The sequence below is a fragment of the Natrix helvetica genome, assembly GCF_964273705.1.
Source record: "Natrix helvetica genome assembly, chromosome: 3".
Lineage (NCBI taxonomy): Eukaryota > Metazoa > Chordata > Lepidosauria > Squamata > Natricidae > Natrix > Natrix helvetica.
Window position 1 is genome coordinate 52,869,099 of NC_138549.1, and position 22,293 is coordinate 52,891,391.

Consider the following 22,293-nt stretch of genomic DNA (forward strand, 5'->3'; position numbering starts at 1 on the left):
CATGATATATATGATATGATATATATGATATGATATATGATGTATATCTTTATTTTAAATATATATATGTATATTTTTCATAGAAAGTAGAAAAGAATTATGCTTTTGAGATACCAGATGTTCCTGCAAAATCTGACTACTTAGAAGTTAGGTACTCGGTAAGTAAATTGCAGTATAAAATGGTATATGGAACAATGATTGAAGAAACATCAAGTGCATTAGTACATGTGTATACACATGTAATTTTTTAAAAATACAAAAATTTTATGATTGAAATATTCTATATATTAAAATCTAACACGTTAAAATTTAGTTATAAAAAGATGCAAATATTGCTCCATTCATGTGTTTGCTGACTAATTATTATAACTTCAAAAGTGCTACTGCAAGTAACAGAATTTGTCAGAAGATTAATCTTAGGAATTAGAAAGTTATTTCAATGTCTTAGAGTGATAAGACATTTAATACCATCACTTGCACAGAAACATGTACCTCCATCTATTGTATGTTTCTGAATTATTTTAGAATCATTGTTGGTATAGCACAAAGACCCTTTTTTTCTATCTTGGCAAAAATTGCTAAAATCTTTTGTGAATTACAGTGGGGCAAAAAAGTATTTAGTCAACCACCAATTGTGCAAGTTCTCCCACTTAAAAAGATGAGAGAGGCCTGTAATTGGCATCATAGGTAGACCTCAATTGTGAGAGACAAAATGTAAAAAAAAAGACCAAACAATCACATTGGCTGATTTGGAAATAATTTATTTGCAAATTATGGTGGAAAATAAGTATTTGGTCACCTACAAACAAGCAAGATTTCTGGCTCTCACAGACCTGTACCTTCTTCTTTAGGAGGCTCCTCTGTCCTGCACTCATTACCTGTATCAATGGCACCCGTTCGAACTTGTCATCAGTATAAAAGACACCTGTCCACAACCTCAAACAGTCACACTCCAAACTCCACTATGGTGAAGACCAAAGAGCTGTCAAAGGACACCAGAAACAAAATTGTAGACCTGCACCAGGCTGGGAAGACTGAACCTGCAATAGGCAAGCAGCTTGGTGTGAACAAATCAATTGTGGGAGCAATAATTAGACATACAAGACCACTGATAATCTCCCTCGATCTGGGGCTCCACGCAAGATCTCACCCCGTGGGCTCAAAATGATCCCAAGAACGGTGAGCAAAAATCCCAGGATCACACGGGGGGACCTAGTGAATGACCTGCAGAGAGCTGGGACCAACGTAACAAAGGCTACCATCAGTAACACACTACGCCGCCAGGGACTCAGATCCTGCAGTGCCAGACGTGTCCCCCTGCTTAAGTCAGTCCATGTCCGGGCCCATCTGAAGTTTGCTAGAGAGCATTTGAATGATCCAGAAGAGGATTGGGAGAATGTCATATGGTCAGATGAAACCAAAATAGAACTGTTTGGTAGAAACACAACTCGTCGTGTTTGGAGGAGAGAGAATGCTGAGTTGCATCCAAAGAACACCATACCTACTGTGAAGCACGGGGGTGGCAACATCATGCTTTGGGGCTGTTTTTCTGCAAAGGGACTAGGACGACTGATCCGTGTACAGGACAGAATGAATGGGGCCATGTATTGTGAGATTTTGAGTGCAAACCTCCTTCCATCAGCAAGGGCATTGAAGATGAAACGTGGCTGGGTCTTTTAACATGACAATGATTCCAAACATACTGCCCGGGCAATGAAGGAGTGGCTTTGTAAGAAGGTCCTGGAGTGGCCTAGCCAGTCTCCAGATCTCAACCCCATAGAAAACCTTTGGAGGGAGTTGAAAGTCCGTGTTGCCCAGCGACAGCCCCAAAACATCACTGCTTTAGAGGAGATCTGCATGGAGGAATGGGCCAACATACCAGCAACAGTGTGTGCCAACCTTGTGAAGACTTACAGAAAACGTTTGACCTCTGTCATTGCCAACAAAGGATATATAACGAAATATTGAGATGAACTTTTGATACTGACCAAATACTTATTTTCCAGCATAATTTGCAAATAAATTATTTCCAAATCAGCCAATGTGATTGTTTGGTCTTTTTTTTTACATTTTGTCTCTCACAGTTGAGGTCTACCTATGATGCCAATTACAGGCCTCTCTCATCTTTTTAAGTGGGAGAACTTGCACAATTGGTGGTTGACTAAATACTTTTTTGCCCCACTGTAGTAAAATGAACTGAAGGGAATTCATGCCCAATATGAAATAATTGCTTACGTATCATAGAAATTTATTTATGCATTTGTGTTCCATATAATTTCAAAAAATTAACACAAATATTGCAGGATATCAATGGAGATTGTTAAGATTTGGATTTGGATACTCATGTATTTGAACTATATCACTTGAGTCCATTCATTGCATTACATTACATTTTCTTAAAGGATATATTAGAGTTCATTGGATTCAGAAACATACTAGCCATAAATAAGCCATTAATTGTCACTCTGCTGACAATCCTCCAAATTCATCAATCTATTTTGTATTTTCATATAATACCTGAATACTTTTTACAGCACAATATGCATTGATTATAAGTTATGGAAGCTGCATAAACTGCACATTATTGCTCCTTGGAAGTTTTAATTTTTAATGCTTTACATTTCTCATGAGCATTTCAGTATGGGTTTCTGAGTTAAAGGTTTTTTTTTTCTTGGTATAGTGAGTTTTAATATTTGCAGTGTAGAAAATGGTCAGTTATAAAATTGGCAAAGTTCTGTTTTATTTTAATAGTAAAATAGTTTAATATTTCAATTCTCAGGCTGAATATAGTCGACTACCACAAGATCTGAAAGGAGAGACATTTTCTCATGTATTTGGAACAAACACCTCAAGTCTAGAGCTCCTGTTAATTAGAAGGAAGATTAAAGGACCAAGTTGGCTGGAAATAAAAAATCCACGTATGAACGTTTTATATGTTATATCTCTCTACACAAATGAAATGTGGCATTCAGGACAAAGTTCAGTCACATACACATAAAAGGGAAATCTGCTAAGCCTATGATTGCTGTGTATATTTTTTGGATTAAATAAGCTGTCTCTCTTGCAGCAGTCAGAGATTTTGTACGGCTCATATTTTTAATCATTACTTTATAACATAATAATTCATACATATAATTTTATTTTATTTATGGGATACCTGTTATATAAATGTATATAATGGATTAATATAAATATATCAGTTATATTTGAAGAGTTCAGACTCCAGTTCTACTAACATGTTATTAAACTGCAAGAGAGCTGTGGTGGGGCAGTGTAGTTAGAACACAGTCTTCCATCTTTCCAAAGTCAGTAAAATGAGGACCCAGATTGTTGGGACAATATGTTGACTGTAAACCACTTAGAGAGGGCTGTAAAGCACTATGAAGGGTGTATAAGTCTAAGTGCTATTGCTATTATTATTGCTGAAAATTTTTATTTAGCAAAATAATTACATTAACCATATTTAAATATTAGTATTAGTATGCTTTTGTTTATGTCTAAAGAAGGCTTCTATGTTACTTCAGAGCTATTGAGTCAGCCTGTCAGTTGGTGTAAAGTGGAATTAATGGCACTAAAACCTGATTTAATTAATGTGGTGAAGGATCTTCCTCCACCACCTCTTGTGATCATGTCCCTTGCCATGAAAACAATTCAGAACATGAAAACCCATCATAATGAGGTAAGCTATGAATATTCTAGGTTGAGAAAAAACAAAATGTTGTGCTTATTTGACAAAATACATGTTCCTGTGCAAATTTGTTTTTATATCCTTCAGTTTTGAAGCACATTTTTGATGTAGTCTCATCCTTTTTTGAACCCTGAAGCGTTTGTTCTTAACTGTCTTCTTAATGATCAGTAACTTTTTGAAGGTTTTGAATATCTATTTGGGGAAAATATATACAGTCTACTCACAGAGCAACATATTTCAGTTAATGTAGAAAATTAGAAAACAAATGAGCAAAAAAGAAAAGCATTATTTTCTAAAAAGAATACAGATTTTGTTGCATATTGATAGTAACTAATTTCTAATTGTCAGCATGGAGAAGAACCTTTCCACTTAGACTAGAATATTCTTTATTGGCCAAATGGGATTGGACACACAAAGTATTTGTCTCCAGTGTATAAGCTCTATATTTGTCTCCAGTGTATAAGCTCTAAATACATACAAACAACATAATCATAAGATACCAACAGTAGAAGGTAATAGGAAAAATGAGAAGGATAATAATTATACAGCCCTACTACATGAGTATATATCCTTAGACATAAGACAGTGCTGTGATAATTAGGTGTTCAGCAGAGTGATAGTACGAGGGGAAAAAACACTCTGTAATTGTTTTGGCATGCAATGTTCTAAAGCAGTGTCCTGAGGGGAAGAGTTGAAATAGTTTATGTCCAGGTTGTGAAGGGTCTGTAGATATTTTCTCAGTCCTCTTTCTGGCTTTGTAGTATACAGATCCTCAATGAAATGCAGACTGCTTGCAATTATTATTTTTTGCAATCCTAACTATTGCTTCAAGTCTGCACTGTCTTATTTGGTTGCTGTACTTATGCTTGAATTGTTAAAATTTGCTCAATATCTCTAATAAGAAACTTTTTAAAAAGTTTGCTTTTTCTTTTACTTCCATTGCTCAAGACAAGTTTAACTTTTTAATAAAATTATTATTTTCTGCCTCTTCAAAAATGTGTAATTGAAATGAGTTGGTAAGAAAGTGTACTCTCATTTTAATTGTTGCTATTTGAAGTAAGGATTTTGTACTTGCCCAAAATGTAAAAAATAAAAAAATGATGAACTAATTTTTAATTAGTATGAGTTGCATGGAGAAGTTGTATTTACGTAGCATATAAAGAAAAGTGTTTCTTGACAGGTTGTTCCAAATAAAACCAACATGTAGTCAACTATGAATAATGATGCATGGTTAGATTTATTGAATAGATTACTAAATCTATGCTTAATTTAACTTGTTAACAGATGAATGGGAATATGATTTCATTAATCTCTTTCTTGTTCTTTTACTGTTTTTCTTTGAGTAGATTATGGCTGCTACATCTTTAGTGCATCACAAATTTTGTCTGGACAAAGCACCACCTGAGCCTCCCTTTCAGACCCACTTCTGTGGTACGAATAATTAGAAACTTACTATATTAATTTGCTGTTAGTTATTCCTCTACTTTCCAAATAAATGTTTTAATAGGCTTTTGAACAACTATTAACTCACCTGTAGGCTTGGTTTTATTTTGGGCAGCCTTGCTGCCCTGTCAAGAGCATTCTAGTTTAATGTGGACTATTTTCATAAGCATAAGAATTGTTTGAAAACTGCCAAAAAAATTGACTTAGTGAGTTTTAACACAAGTGTTTACATTTCAAGATGGTCACTACCGAATGAAAATCCTCTCCATATTTGAGCATCTTTTGGCCTTCTCTCAAAACAGTATAGCATTAGGGATGAGAAACAAGTATAATGAATGTGGGCAACATTATATCAGCATTTACAAATCTGTCAAAAATGATATCTATATTGGCATCTAAATAAGAGTTAAATGTAAACAAATGCAGTTAATGAATTGAGATAAGCATTTAGGATTATACATCTTAAAAGAGATCAGTGCGGATTTGGGTGTCAAGAAAAGAGAGGCAACATTGCTTTAAATAGCTAACAATTATTTGCCACAAGGTGGGTAATGATTCTTTGTAACTTTTAAAAACAGAAAATATGGTTGAATCAATGTTAATAAAACAGACAAAAATCTGTATGGAGATCCATGAAATAGCATTTTTCCCTATTTTTTTTTGTAAAGAATTTTATTGGTTTTAAAACATTTATGGGGAAAAGGTAAGAAGGTACAAAGAAAATTTTGGTAGCTCCCATGTTAGTAGTAGAAATCCCCCCCAAATCTCACACAAAAATAACATATAAAAGATAAGCATAAACAGAATTCTTGCTTTATATCAACCATGTGTTCAATCATCTCTTTGTCACTTTCTAGTATATCAACAATTACAATACTAGTTCAAATACATTTATTTTTGTGACCTGAGCCTTTTCGATATTGCTCCCTCCTCCCTGTCCCCAGGTGGAGCCATAGCCCCCCCTCCTCATGTTTTGTACATTGCTGCCTTTTCCCCCCACCTCTGCTATCTTTGTCCTCTGGGAGAGAAAAATATTGTTTAATAAAGGCTTCGGCCTCATCCACTGTCTTAATTCTAATTCAGCTTCCCTCCCAGAAAATCAGCATTCCTTCTGGCAATAACCATCTAAACCAAATTCCTCTATTATATAGTTTCTTAGATAAGGAAGAATGCTTCCTCCTTTGTCTCTTATCTTTTTCGGAATTTGCTTTAGAATAGTAATTTCTTTATCTTGATATTTTAAAGGTCCCTCCCTTTGGGCCCCTAGCTCCTCATCCCTCGTGGTCCTCCTGAGAAATTTAACATGTACCTCTCTTGAAACATTATGGGTTCTAGCATATGCTGAATTAATTCTATAAACCAGGTCCATATCCCATCACAACTGTTCTTTATTTCTCTTAAGGTATTCTGCTAAAATTGTGCTCATCATATCATTAAGATCTTCATTTCCTGTCTCTGGTAGGTTCTGGAACCTGAGAAAAAAAGACATTCTTTCAAATTCTATTTTGCTCATAAAGTTTTCCAGTTCTAAACTTCCCTTTCGGACCTCCTTAACCTTTCCCCCCATCCCAGCTGCCCCCTCCTCCAGCACCACAATTCTTTGTCTATTTTCTGTTATGTTATGTTGTACCCCTCTGAGTTTGTCTTTGAGATCTGCCACTTCCTTCCTCAGTTTGTTTTGACCTCTCATAATTTCCTGAAACATTTGGTTGACAGATAATTCTTTTAAACTCTCTCCAGCCGCTTCTTTTTGTAACAATGAAGTAATTTTCGGCTGCTGGGTATTTGGACTGGAAGTTGCTGAGGCGGGAGCCGATAGTGACTTGCCCGTTGGTGGTTTCTTAGGTCCCATTGTCTAAGTTTAGAGATAGTAAATCTTTTACAAAGAGAATGGCGTCAGTAGAGCGCGCAGCTGGTCCGGTCCAAGGTAGCAGGCAAATCCGAAAGTAAAAAGTTAATTCTCCTTCACTGTTCCAAGACACGGAGGTACACCAGAAAGAGAAAAATCAAATAATCAAAATCCAGATAGTCCACGTAACAGAAGAGGTCCAGGGCACCCTTAGGGGAGGTATTAAAAGATACCAGAGATTATCATATTTCCCCCCGAGGTGGTTTCAAAAGGCAGACTTCATTTATAAGTACGAAAACGAGAATGGAAGGAGACGACTTCCGGCAGCCGAAGGCGACGGACGCGTGTGTCTGCCTTCTCGCTGCCTCGGTGGGCTCCCCTGGATCTTAGGGGAGCACAGGGTGCCTTGGAGTGGCGCCCTGCTGTAGGGGCAGCTTGCTGCGACCCCCTGGAACGGCGGCAGCCACGGGGGGTCTCCAGGTTTGCCCCAGGAGCCGTGGAGTGTAGGGAGCGCGTGGAATGCCAACGCGCGCTTCGCCGAGCGCAGCCAGGAAGGAAATGACTAATTTGAATGCAACAACTGAAGGTGGGGGCTTTCCCCGGGTCTTTAAAACCTTTAAAACCTTATTGACTGATTTACAGTTTTTTTCCTGGACTTTGTTTCAACCAGTGAAGGAGTTAAAAGTGGAGGGGGGAGGGAATTTCCACCCCCCTCAGAAAAGCGGTACTTGGAAAATCTCTCCCTTGCGAGGGAGAGAGAGAAAGTTCAAAAAAGTTTAAAATACTTTCACTTCCCTTAATTAATGGGGAAAAAAGGAAAAGAAAACCTTTTTTTTCTCTCTCTTTTGACTACAACTGTGAGAGAAAGGATGGTTGAATTGATTCTTCTCTAAGCTATCTATGGGAACTCTGATTTTGTTGTTTCCTGACCACCAGTGCTGGCTGAGCCAAGATGGCTCACTTCCTCTTTCTTCATTGTCTTTGAGCATGAGACTCCTCCCTTGAAAAACTTTGTTGCCTTTATTTAATTTCCACCTCAGAGACCTCCAGGAGCCTCTTCAAACAAACTTTTCCCCTGGATTTGGAATGTTTTGATCCACCCATCTGCTTTTCTTGAACTAAACAATTTATTCTCCTTTGGATTTGCCTGTTTGGTGGTCTCTACCGGCTGTGCTTTCCTACGGACACCATTCCCTGTATAGAACAATAACTATCTCTGAGCTTCATGATGGGTCCAAAGAAATTACCACCTGGAAAGGCCTCATCGGCCCCGACATCTTCTACGTCCAGCCCCATTGCCCACCAGTCACAATTGGGGTCTTTTTTACAACCTAAAGTCCCTGAAGAGAGTTCAAAGGATTTCTCTACTCAGCAGATGCTTCAGCCCCTCTTAAAGGGACAGGATGAAATGAAAAAACAGTTGCAGGACTTAAATGACCAGCTCAGAGAGACACAACAAAAAACTACACAGAATGAGCAGCGGATAGGTGTACTGGAGGAGGGTGTGATTGGGATGAGGAGCTGCCTGGAGGCAATCCAAAGGGGGAATATAGAATTTGAGAATCATATGATAAAAACGGAATTTGAAAGGATGTCTTTTTTTCTTAGGTTTCAAAATTTACCAGAAGTCGAAAAAGATCTTAAGGAGATTATGACCACAATGTTAGCAGAATATATTAACAGAGATCCAAGGGAAGTTCATGTTAAATTTCTTAGAAAAACCACAAGAGATGAAGTTTTAGGAGCTCAAAGGGGAGGATCATTAAAATATAAGGATAAAGAAATAACCATTCTTAAGCAGATCCCAAAGAAAGTAAGAGATAAGAGAAGGAAATATACCTTCTTAGCAAAAAAATTATATAATAATGGGATTTGGTTCAGGTGGCTGTTACCAGAAGGCATGTTGATTTTTTGGGAGGGCAGTAGAATTAGAATTAATACAGTTGCGGAAGCAGAGGCTTTCATGAAAAAACATACTGCTCTCTTAGGTGATGTGGGGGATCCTACACAAGATACAAAGCAGGGAGGGGCTGAGGCTCTGCCAGTGGATGGGGGGTGTGTGAAGAGGAGACAACAAGAAGACTCAGATCACAAAAGTGAATTGAAACACTATTCGAAATGTTGTTACAATGTATCTTCAAGGAAGTGACAAAAGTAAAATGATTGAAACATACTGATGATTTGGTGTTAAACTTAAAACTGCTAATATCTATGTAAATGTTCATAGTTTTCTACTTTTCCTTTATGTAAAAGTTGCGAGACCCGGGGGGGGGGGGGGCTTCTCCCTCCCCGCACGATGTAGCTGTCAAAATGTTCCATAACCTCTTAACCTTTTTCCCTTGAAAATTTTTTTAAAACCAATAAAAAAATTTAAGAATAGAAAGTAAAAAAAACAAAAAACGAGAATGGAGGGGAGCCATCTTGACTCCTCCTTTTTGCAGGGAGAAGAGCAAAAGTTTCAATTTTTAAAAACAGCTCGGCAAGTACCTCTTGCAACTGCGATTTCAGTCTTTCTCACATAGTTAATTCAAGTGGCAAGTCAGCCTTTGTTCTCTCTCCATTCCGATGTAGAGAAATAGTTTAAATGCCGCTTTGTCCGAGGGGGGATTAAAGAAAAACAAACACCCCCCTCTAATCTTCGGTTTTAAATAGATTGAACAGGAACTCACAATAGTCTGCTGCTTATCCTTTAACGATAGTTGAGATTAGGAAGGATCCTCCACGACCAACATTTCAGCCACACTTCCTTTGATTGACTCGTTCTTCCTGGAGCCCATTCGGCGGGTAGAGTTTGGACTAGATGACCTACAAGGTCCCTTCCAATTCTGTTACATCTGTTAATCTATAAAAGCTGGTAGTCTGAAGTTTATTAAGATTTACGGATGTGAATATAGGATGTAGGTAACATAAGAAAATTTAAATTTAATGAAAGGAAATTTATAGTATGTTTTGTGAATGCATGAGTTTCATCCAGTTAGAAAAAGCAGCTAGAAAAGGTTTATTTCCTGTATTCATGTCTTGTAAATAAAAAGTGAGATTTTGAAGGCTATAGTAACTGAGGTAGAATATGTAGCCGAGGGTTTATAGAGAAGTTAATTCTAAAAAGCAAAGATTGACTGAAATTATAATTGTGTGGGGTAAAGAATGTCAAAGGGCGTAGAAAACTGGTGGAGAAACTGTGATCGAATAAATATTATGCTTAAAATGTTTGTGAGATATCCAGTTAGACCTATCAGTTAACAGATAATCTGAATCTGGAAAATCAGTAAGATCTGGCATAGAAATAAATAGTTAGAAGTCTTCAGTGTATGGATATAATGAATGCTGGTAGTCAGTAGTATCAGGCGTATATGTGCTTGTGCATCTCTCCTCACATACATGCAGAGAATAAGGGACAAAATTGATCAGAAAGGAATAAATGGGGAGTTTCATACAACTTTCCTCAAAGCATTGTAGAATATGAGTTAAAATTTGCTTCTAAAGTATGGAATTTTGGTTTACGTTTCTTTAATATATTTTGCAGTTGTTTCTAAACCAAATGATTGCATTTTCCCATATGATTTCAAGGAAATCGCTAAACAAAAGGTAAGCTTGTTTTTTTAACTCATTGCTTTGCATTCTGTAATCTTTTCCTTTGAAAAAACAAATAAAGTCTTATGGTGACAAAGATTCTTTCCACTAGATCAGTGGCCAACAACCTTTTTGGCACCAGGGACCGTTTCCGTGGAAAGAGGTTTTCTGCAAACTGGAGAAGGAATGGTTTTATGTGCTGCCTGCATTCTGCCGATTGGGCTTTACTTGTTTGTGCGGCCCAGTTTTTGGTATGCCATGGACTGGTGTTGGTCCATGGACTGGGAGTTGGGAACCCCGACACTAGATAGTGATGAAAATGTTGATTCTGATTTCCCCCCAGATAAATATTTTATTATTAACAGTGTTAGAAACTCATTGTTTCACTTCAAGAATAAGATCCAAGGTCCTGGAAATAATTCAGTTTGCCCTGGGGTATTCCAGTGATTGTGTAATCCCAGATAGTAAATCTGGAGCATAACTTGAGAAAAAATATATTTGTTTCCCTGTAATGTTGAAAAAAATCCTTTTTGTTTGAGTGATTGTGTGCATTCAGGCTGGTGTCAAATCTTAGTGATTACATTCTCTACGACAATCTATCTCACACATGGCCCTTCAGGTCTTCTTTACCATTATAATTGAGTTGTCCTTTCCTCATTCCTTCCACTTTTCCTAGCATTATAGATCAAGAGAGCATGGGAGAGTATACAGAATGGTCTCAATCCTTTGCTGACCTGGAGCCAGTCTGTTTTATTATGTCCCATATGCGCTGTAGTTTCCTGTGTTATGTAAAGGTTGTGTATGAGGAGGAGATATTCTGGGACTTCCATTTTCCTAAGCACATTCCGCAACTTGACTTGATTGATTCAATTGAAGGTGTTTCTATAATCCCTGAAGTTAGACATTGTTTTTGGTATTCCTTGTTTCTTTTCAATTATCCTGTATCATCAGCTATAATGTTATATGTTCTTTGGCTTTCTCTAAAGTCAGCTTGAATATCTGGCATCTACCGTTCCATCCATGGATCTAACCTGTATTGAATGATCCTAATATTCTTTTTTTCTGTCTAGTAATGTTGAAATGATTGCTTGGTTTACAATAGCACTGAGAGCAATGAAGCAGATGGGCAGAGAGATGGACCTAGATGTACACAGAGGACTTTTCGTGATAATTAGATTGAATATAGAATGGACTCTCTTTTTAGTCTTATTTAAGACCCTTTGGCTTCTCTGTATGACTTTTTCTGTGAATGCAGTGAAAGCATGAAGCAACCTCAGTGACTATTAGTTTCATATAGGCTCCTTTTAACTTATAGATCTTGAAGATGTGTACAGAATTTACAGAGAAACGAGACCACTACTTTTTAACCCTACTTTTGCCTTTTTTGTCTGTTTAAAACATCTGGTCTAGAATTGGCCTCTTGCTTAAGATAAAACAGTCCCATCACTGAAATAGTGCCATCTTGTGGGGCTCAGTTCTATGTTCTCCACTGCATGTCCTGCCCTGTAGTACAGCTTCCCATCAGTGAGTCGGATGGAGTCAGATTGTTAGTCTTACAGAAGACTGAAAACACCTGAAAACACACAGGCATTAGGATAGGTTGTTCATAGAGCCTAATATTGATGAATGTGTGATTGATAATTAGGTGTGAGATGCCTTGGCTTTCATAGTTTGTGTCCTTATTTTATTAAGTTTGTTGCATTTGTTATTTATGCCATCTTTACTGCTTTTGTGTATAAGCCATCCAGAGTTATTTGCTTAAGATGGTGGCATATACATTTCCTAAGTAAATAATGTCTTTAATGCTTCCTTGAATTACACAATTACAGTGAGTGGGACAAGAGCAGCTGTTCTTGAGCCAGCCAGCCATAATGATAGTTATACATGACTTGGTTACATCCCATACTAATTATTGCAGTGTTTTTTATATCCGGTTGCTGTCAAGAGGCCAGAATTTGTACCAGAGCCGTGTGGTGATGCTGTGACAGTAGCACCCGTATGGCGCTCATGGAGACAGCACACTTGCAGCAACACTGCGATGGTAGTGCCTGCGTGGCACAGGCAGTGATGTTAGTGTGAGTGGAGCATGTGCACATGTGCACATGCACGCGCACTGGCCAGCCACACAGTGACCAATAGGACACGGCCTGGTAGTGGGTCGTGGCCCACAGGTTGGGGATCCCTAATTTAGATTATACTGACCTTCAAAGCAGGAAACGGCTTATGTCCAATTTCTGGGACTACATGTCTTATTATTATTTTTTTATTTTTAATATTCCAATTTCATTTGGGCACTTAGTGGTATACATAGCATTTTATCTTTCTGTTTCTTCCCACAACAACCCTGTGAGGAAGGTTAGGCTGACCGAGAAGGTCTGGATAAAAATAACATTGTGAGCTTTTATAATTAAACTAGGCTAAAATTATCTGATGCTTGTTCCCCACACATCCAGTATTTAGCATCTTGGTAAAAGTGCATCTTGCCATTTTTGTTCATTTTAACTGTTAATTAATTAATTACTTTTTTATTTGATTTTTGACATTTATCTTTATTTTGGTTATGTCATTGTTTTCCTTCATTTTGTATTGTAACTATTGTATATCAAACAACCAGAAACAAAAGTATATATCCAATAAATAAATAAATGGGAGTTAGGACTTTGCATATTAAGTATTCAATCTAGTATGGATTTCTGGATTTAGTTATCTATGTTTTAGTGATAGTAGTTCTAGAAGGTAAGTGTGAGGTTACAGTAAATAGATTTTTAAAAAATCATTTTAATTTCTGGGGTAGTAATAATTTTTGTTAATTTTGTTTAGAATGGTAAAATAGAAATTGCCACAACAGAAAGAACACTACTGGGTTTTCTTCTGGCAAAGATTCATAAAATTGATCCAGATGTTATTGTGGTAAGTAAATGATCTTTTCCCAATTTTCAATGGCTGGATTTCTCAAAATATTGAGAAATATTTTGCAGAAAATATTCTAGCTGGTGAATGAAAGGAGGTTGCTCTGTAGAGAAGGAACAATCACCAGCACTGTCTTCCCATGTCACTAGAAATATGGGGATTTAGACTAATTAGACTTATGTCTATTAACCTGCTTATCTTAGGCAGATTGCATGTGAATGAATATATAGATGAGATGGCTACTTTTTAAATGATCCAGTTTTTATCCTGTATCACTCAAGAAGCAAGCAGGTAAGAAGCTCCACTGTGGGTCAACTACTCCCTGCTGCACTATCCAGGAAGGATGAATGATAGAGGGACTAGGAAGAGTTGTTGCTTTCTCTTCCTTTCAGGTTCCCTGCTCCCTATTAACAGAAGTGACTAAGCATTTCAAGCATTTGGATTGGATTATCAAATTGCTGCTTTCCAGCTTTCGTGAAATGTTCAGGGAAAAAAGACTTTCTCATTCAGTTTTTTATTGAGTTGTTTTGCCCTGATCTCAATTATATGTTTATATTCTTAATGTAAGGGGAGAAGTGAAAGAAAGGGTGAGTTAAAAAATGGGCTGGATCTGCCAGAATTTCATATGCCCAAGGTTGGAAACTAAAAACCATTCCATCAAATGCAGAAATCATAAGAAAGATATTAGAATGCTCATAAATGGACAAACTAACGATGGAACTAAGAGATAGAGAGGAAACAGAGAACTACAAGATATGGAACAGGTGGTATAACTGGCTCGAAAAGAGATGTAAAATCAATGCCTAAGGAACACATAGCAAACACAATGAAAAGAGATAGCATATATTTAGAAAGCAATAGAGATGGAAATATTGTATATAGATATATATATTGTAAAAATGAGAAAGTAAATAAAGAAGAATATGTATAAAATAATAGAATGGAAAATGGAAAACCCGGAATTGGAAAAAAGAAATACCGATAACAGAAAGCTGTAAAAGTGAAATTGCGATTTTAATGTTTGGAAAATGTGAAATAAAAAAATATTTAAAAGAAAATGGGCTGAATCAGGGAAAGGCTTTAGTGATAAACATTCCAGAAAAATATTTGCCCATTGTACAAAGCATATATAGCAGGGGTGGCGAACACGCGGCTCGCGAGCCGCATGCGGCTCGCGGCCAAAATAAATGAGGCTCTTTGCCTCTTACCATTATTTAGTATACTGTGGCTCGGATCGCGCGCTAAACCCGGAAGTACGGTCGACGCTTGCCTGCACTCCACCAGCTCTGAGCTGGTCGTCGCGTCGACCGTACTTCCAGGTTTATCTCAACAGCGCCCTCTGCTGTTGAGATAAACCAAAAAAATAATGCTTCAAAGTCTAGCACAGTTGCTGCAGGATTCCGGTGAGGTTCTAATGATTGCTCAAATTAATAATAATGGTTGCATATTGAAGCTCTGGGTTCAGGAGCAGCAGAGTTTTAAATAGGAGAAAACATTTAATTGAATTTCCATGGTTAGTATATTTCCCAAAATTCTACGAGTGTTTTTCTCACAGCCTGTAATTGTAATAGATATCAAAGATAATCCAAACTCATATATATATTATAATACATATATTAGGTTAAAGGAAGATAATATTAGGACCAGGCTTTACCCATGTATAGGTTGTACTCGATTTACAATCACAATCTCGTCACTGAGCAAAGCAGTCATTAAGCGAGATATGTGACTGCTTTGTTTAATGACTGCAAGTGTGGCATTCCTGGTTGTGGTCATCAAGTAATCTTGTAGGTTGTTAGGTGGACAGAGATTCCACTTATTTATGGATTTAAAAGTTATACAGCAGCTCTAATGGGTTTATAAAAATTTATAACAAAAAACACCTGACTGAGCATGTTATATTATGTGTTTAATATATTATTGTTAAAATTATATGCTTTTGTGTGAGTGTTTGTCTGTTTTGGCAGGTCACTGCGTGGTGTGGCTCTCTGACTCTCACAGTTTAAAATTTTGGCTCTTTTTGTCGAACTTGTTCGCCACCCCTGATATATAGTCTTTTCTATGCTATCCAGTACAAGAGTAGTCAGCAGAAATCATGTGTTTGCACAAACAGACATTACATGTTTTTCCATTAACAGGAAAATATAGATTTCTTTCAACATAATATTTGAAATAAATTTTGTGAAAGCTGGCCAAAGAAAGATATAGTTTGAAAATGGATCAGAGCCAGGGGCTGCATAGATCACTATGGAAGAACCAGTTAGGTAATAGTTTGTAATATTGTCAAGTCTTCCATTCTAAGAGTGCCACCAGCACCTTTCCTCTTGACCCTGAATGGAACTATGGAAAAAAATTCCAAAAGTCAATGCATCCTTCCCTTGTTTTGTTAGTAAAAGTCCACTATTACGTTTACTGCTGCATATGAAGTGTTTTTGGTAAGGAAGAATTGATTTTAGAGAGAATGATACACTTATGCTATGTAGACACTAGTTCTGTTCTTTTTGAAGTATGCCTTCAAATAGTATAGACACTTACCAGAATTATTCATTCATTCATTCTTTTTCAGGGTCATAATATTTATGGTTTTGACCTGGAGCTTCTCCTCCAGAGAATTAACTTCTGCAAAGTTCCTCATTGGTCCAAGATAGGTCGACTAAGGAGATCAAACATGCCAAAACTTGGGGTAAAATGCTACTTATATCTAAACTGCTTTACATGATTAAAAATGAGTTATTTTAGCTGCTGTATTACATCATCATTACTAAATAAAATCACAAAAGGTGGCTTCACCATTGACTTTGCTTGTGGGAAATTGACAGGATATGTTGGAAATTGCATTCACATGAGTTTGGCTAATTGCAATGTCTTAATCATGAGCTGGGTACCAAGTACTCAGATGACAATCACATGACCTGACCATGGGGATGCTGTGACAGCCAGAACTTTGTTAGTCAATAGTAACTATCACTTGTTCATTTCCATCGTAAGTTTGAATTGTTCCAGAGTGACTGGCTGTTGAATGAGCATCATTTGTATTTCTAATGTAATGCAAGCAGATATACCACTAATGCTTTATTTCTCCTTGGAAGTTTTGATTATTTTCCAAATGTGTACCAGAGTTTCCCTAAATCTTTTGAAGTGGGACTGGGGAATGTGATAGAGGGAAGAAGTGACCTGCCACTAGTGCCTGTTCTGTTAAAAAAAAGTATATAATTTGTAATTTGCTATGCAGGTAGTCCTTCGGTTGCAACAGTAATAGAACCTGCCATTACAGCTGATAGTTGGCAGGGCGGTTAAGTGAACATCATTGATGTATTTTCATTGTGTTAATTTTTTATTGCTCATTTTATAGGTTCTATTATTTGTACTTTTGTTCTTTTTACATTCCTTTCATTTTTTTCTTTTTATTATTGTAAGTCACCTAGACTAGTCCCACAGTGAGATAGGTGGCAAATAAATCACTTATCTTAATGACCTCCTATTTCTGCTCTCCCCAACGCATACATTAATTAAACACAGGTTATTAAGTGGAGCATCAGATGCCTCAAGGTGGGAAAGAGCCTAGGTGGCCTAGTGCAGGCCCAGGCTCACCTGCCTCAGACCTCCCAAGACCTCCTCTCACCCCTTGAGATATCACATGCTCCTCTTCCCACCCTTTGGGAGTATCCATCGCCACTTCCCACACACTTACACACCCATCCTAAGTATTTGTAGTGAAGTGATTGTCATACTGTTTGATATTTCTATATTATTTATAAAACTTAAATCAAACTCAGAGGCTACTGCTGCCCCTAATTAAGGAAGCATACCGTAACAGAGCCAAAACTCATTGTGTTTACCAATTTGTTTGTAATTGAGGAGAGAAGCGTAAAATGGAGGTCGTACAATGGAGCAAAACTCACTTAAAAATTGTCTCACTTTGTAGCAGAAATTTTGGGGTCAATTGTGGTCATAAGTTGAGGACTATCTGTACATGGCTGTGCCCCAGCTTAAAAGTAGTAACAGGAGTAGCAATTTTTCCTAATGTTCAATAAGAAAAAAATGTATCTTCTCCATAGTGGTGGAGATAGCATCCAGGAATGGGTTAATTCTATCTGTCATCTAGCTGGACTGTCTGCAAACTGTGACAACATGCCTCCTCTGCTAGCTCCTCCCAGCTTTTAGACTCAGTCTAACTAGGACAGATGAATGGGAGAACATGCCGCGTGAAAGCCCCTTATTTAGCAAAGAGGCTGGCTGGTGAGCCACCGTTCAACCCAGGCATACCGCTAACAATGGGGCGCAAACAAGGCTAGTGCCAGGAGATTCGCCACGTGGCACATTCAAGATGGTGGCCACCATTCAGGGTGATTCATACATTGAGGCTGAGGCCCAGGAGACCTCCTCCATTGGTGGAGAAGAGGCTGTAGGACTCTCGGGATTGAGGCCTGCAAGGAAGAGGAAAGCCTTTGAGGCCCATACAAGGGAATCCTCCAAGAGGGCCTCTAAGGCCATTGAGTGGGTTGAGAGCTGCCGCTAGATCACAAATTCGCGAAGACCCAGAGGGAAGCAGACACGAGATCCAGAGATCAGAGGCCTATGGGGCAGGTCAGCCCCAACCCTTTTGCCTTGCAACCATTGGAACTCCCTCAGGAAAGTCTACAACTGGCCGCATGGTCTGCAGACAGCGCAGAGGGACAATCTTTGCCTTCGGCCTCCAATCCGCCTGACTTGGGTGGGAGTTTTTTCAGTTCCCCACCAGAGCGTAGATCTCCATCGACCGCTAGGGAGCAGCCAGTGAGACAAAGGGTCTTAACTGCAGAGATAACCTTTACACCCACTGCTGCCAGTCTCCGCTCTCAGGAGCAAGCTGCGGCTTTACCTCCTCCCAACATGGCAACCATTATCTTAGAGGCCATCAGACAGGGAGTAGCTGCTGGATTACAACAGAGAGCAGCTTCAGTGGCCTCAGACAGGCTCAGACCCCGCACTCACATGGAGCTCCATGAGCCTGAGGGGTTCATGCCCCCCTAGACCACTATCCTCCTGCCTCTCTCAGTCAGGTTTCTTTATTGGGAAGAAGAGGCACTTAGAAGAGGACTTAGAGTTGTCGGATGATGAGGGCCTAATGCCTGATCAGCCTGCCTTTGTTGGTCTTTTCTGACTATCTTTATTGTTTAAGATAAAGAAGGCTGCCAATATGGGGGCCAATCAATCAACGCAGGAGGCAGCACCTGGGTCAGGAGACCTGGCAGATTCTCTCTTCTCAGAACCTGCAATGGAGAGAAAAATGGTTCTGTCTCTCAGGCTCTGGATGTAGTGCAAAGGCAGTACCCTATCCCAACAATCAGGACAGACATTTATATAACATGGGCCCTGATCTATCTAAGGCCCTAGAGGTCCCTATAGTTGACCCCCCTATGGCACCATTGTCAACATCATCAGTCATGGCGGGTTCTCTAGAGAAAGTCATCCGGCTGGAGGACAAGAGAACTGAACAAACAGTGAAAGGTCACCAGGCTGCCGCCTGGGCTATAAAAGCTTCCACAATTGCCTCCTTCTTCAATAGAGCTTCATTGCTCTATTTGAAGCAACTACAGGAAAAGATCCCTCCAGGTGACACTAGGTCACATCAGGATATCAAATGAAAGGCCGCAATGGAATTCTCAGCGGATGCCACGCTGAAAGCAGCGCGATTCACATCCAAGTCCATTGCCTCGTTAGTAGCTACTAAACTTCTCCTATGCCAGTGGCAAGTAGATGCCAGAGATAAGTGGAGACTGGCCTCTGCCCCTTTCATGGGGGAAAGATTGTTTGGGGACTCCCTGCAACCAATCCTGGTTGAGTCCAGGGACAGGCGCAAGATCTTGTTGTCTCTTTCCCGGAGAGAAGAGACTTGCCCGCCTCCCTACTTCGTTGCTCGTCCTTTCGAGGGTTGGATGGCGGATTTGGCCTTTCCCCACTACAGAGACAATTCCCCAGACAGGGGCAACAGCAGTGCAGGTCAGATAGGAGTGGACAGTGTTTCTCATCAAAGAAGTTCTCCAGAGATGGGGGAGATCACCGCTTTTGGCATCAGAAGTGACTGTCTAATGGACCTTCCCATTGGGGGTTGATTGGCATTCTTTGCCAACTAATGGGAGGAGGTCACCACAGATGCCTGGGTCAGGGAGACTATGAATCTCGGCCTCTCCTTGGAGTTCCTCTCCATCCCCCCGAGGTGCCCCATATCATAGGATCAGGAGAAGCAGCTCCACATGGAATTGGTAATACAACATCTACTGGATATTCAGGCGATCCAGCTGGTTCTAGAGGAGCAACAGGGTCGGGGGTTTTACTCCCTCCTGTTCATTGTTTCAAAGGCCTCGGGGTTGGAGGGCAATTCTACATCCTCAAATGTCTGAACCCTCACATTGTCTACCAAAGGTTCAAAATGCATTCCCTCCAGACCATCTTGGAGAGCATCAGAAGGGGCGACTTCCTCATGTTGGCGGCCCTCACAGAGGCATATCTGCACGTGCCCATTCTCCCTGCTCACAGACAGTTTCTCCATTTCTACCATGCGGTGAAACCTAACCAATAAAAGGCATTGCCCTTTGTCCTGTCGTCTGTCCCCAGAGAGTTCACCAAGCTGCTCGCAGTGTTAGCAGGGCATCTTCGCACCATACCAGTCAGGATCCAGTGCTATCTGGCTGATATCCTTATTCAATTCAGATCAGAAACGCAGGTGAAAAAAGACCTAGAACTCATGCTTCAGGTTCCCCAACACCACAGTTTCTCCATAAACCTGGCCAAGAGTCATCTTACCCCGACAAACCAACTGCTCCATCTGGGGGCAGTCATAGACACCATGGAGTGCATGGTTACCTCTCCCAGGAGCACCAGTCTAGCCTGCGAGACTTGGCAGATCGCATAAGGAGAAAATGTACGATTACGCTACTCCAGCTTGCCCAACTCCTGGGGAAGATTGTGCCCTGCTTTTCTATCATCCCGTGGCTCGGCTTCACAGCAGGTTCCTTCAGTAGTTTCTACTACCATATCAGAGGACTGGCAGGATCTGCTCGTCGGACAGGATACAGGTCCCACCAGAGGTAATCCGGTCTCTGGGGTGGTGGATGTCCCTGGCCATCAGCAGGGCTTGCCAGTTGAGAAAGCTGGAATGCCTGACATTAACAACAGACACCAGTCTCTTTGACTGGGGAGCACACTTGCAATCACTGATGGCTCAAGGACAGAGGTCTCAGGCAGATCTGAGCCACAACATCAATTGGCTCGAATTCTGGGCAATCCACCTGGCCCTTATACAGTTCAAGGACAGTGTGATGACCGCCTGGCGCTTCAGCAGAGGGTTCTGAGTGGGGACAATCTTTCCTCCAGGGTCATCAGAACAATTAAGGCATCTAGATCCGTGATGACGAACCTATGGAGCCGTATTTGTGGCATGCGAGCCATCAGCTGTGGTGCTGAAACTACCAAGCTGATTTTTGACCTTCTGGAGGACTGGGGGAGGCCGTTTTCGCCCTCCCTAGCCTTTGGAGCCTGGGGAGGGTGAAAAACAGGTCCAACGGGTCAACCAGAAGTTTGGAAATGAACTTCCAGTTGGCCCGTTGGGCCTGTTTTTTGTCCTCCCCAGGCTCCGGAGGATTTCCTGAAGCCTGAGGAGGGCGAAAACGGCCTCCCCAAGCCTCCTGGAGGCCCTCCGGAAGCTGGAAACTGATTGTTTCCGAACTTCCAGTTGGTTGGTTAGGCCCGTTTTTCACCCTCCGCAGGCTTCAGGAAAGCCTCCGGAGCCTAGGGAGGGCAACCCCTCCCCCCTGCGCGCATGGGGAATGTCATGTGTACATGCGCAGGTGGGTGGGGCGCATTGAATTGTGGGTGTGGGCTCGTGTGCGATAGTGTGCACAAACGCAATTTTGGCACACCTTTACAAAAAGGTTAGCCATCACTAATCTAGATGGTCTTCAACCAACCAAATATACGATGCCACCTGGAGAGCATTTTGCCATTGGTGCTCAAAAAAGGATCTCATCCCTACAGAGGTTACCATATCTCAAGTACTGGATTTCCTTCAGGAAGGACTGGATAACAGGTTATCCCCCAATACCCTCAGAAGGCAGGTAGCGGCCCTGTCTTCAGTTTTGGCATGTGAATCCTTGGATTCACTGGCCCAACATCCTTTGGTCCAACTGTTCTTAAGGGGAGCTATCAACCTCAACCCCCAAGTTGTTCACAGATACTCCACTTGGGACCTGTCCAAGGTACTGAACACCCCCACATGGACCCCCTTTGAACCTTTAAGAACTACCTACCTTCACTACCTTACGTTTAAGATGGCGTTCCTGGTGTCCATCACATTGGCCAGGTAGGTATTGGAACTGGCAGCCTTGTCAATTAGATAAGACCTCTGTGTGTTCCACTTGGACAGGGTGATGTTGCGACTGGACCCATCCTTTGTACCGAAGATACCTGGTTCCAGAGGGCCCAGGAACTGATGCTGCCAAACTTTTCCCCTCAACCAGTCCATCGGCTGGAACAAAGGTGGCATACGCTGGACATGCGGAGGGCTATCTCCACCACTATGGAGAATGGGCATTGGTCTTACCTGATATGCCTGTTCTCTGGGAGATGGAGATAGCATCCAACCCCATCCTGATTGGAGTCCCTTCCTGTGTCTACGAGGACCCATTTCTTCATCACAACATGCCAGTCTGCTGTGACGCCTTCGTCAAAAAGCTGGAGGAACTAGCAGAAGAGGCATGTCATCACAGTTTGCAGACTCAGTCCAACTAGATGACAGACGGAGTTAATCCATTCCTGGATGCTATCTCCACCTCCCAGAGAAAGTAAGACCAAC

The 22,293-nt window shown here is 40.3% G+C and overlaps 1 protein-coding gene across 2 annotated transcripts in view; it reads left to right on the plus strand.

Moving 5' to 3' along the window:
• POLA1 (DNA polymerase alpha 1, catalytic subunit) overlaps positions 1-22,293 on the plus strand; it is a 511,093-nt gene that overhangs the window by 70,742 nt on the left and 418,058 nt on the right. For both annotated transcript variants that reach the window (XM_081949269.1, XM_081949270.1), the window contains exons 13-19: positions 84-158; positions 2,780-2,918; positions 3,525-3,679; positions 5,035-5,119; positions 10,504-10,565; positions 13,371-13,460; positions 16,027-16,143. In XM_081949269.1, the coding sequence (XP_081805395.1) occupies positions 84-158; positions 2,780-2,918; positions 3,525-3,679; positions 5,035-5,119; positions 10,504-10,565; positions 13,371-13,460; positions 16,027-16,143 (723 nt within the window). The remainder of the gene's footprint in view (positions 1-83; positions 159-2,779; positions 2,919-3,524; positions 3,680-5,034; positions 5,120-10,503; positions 10,566-13,370; positions 13,461-16,026; positions 16,144-22,293) is intronic.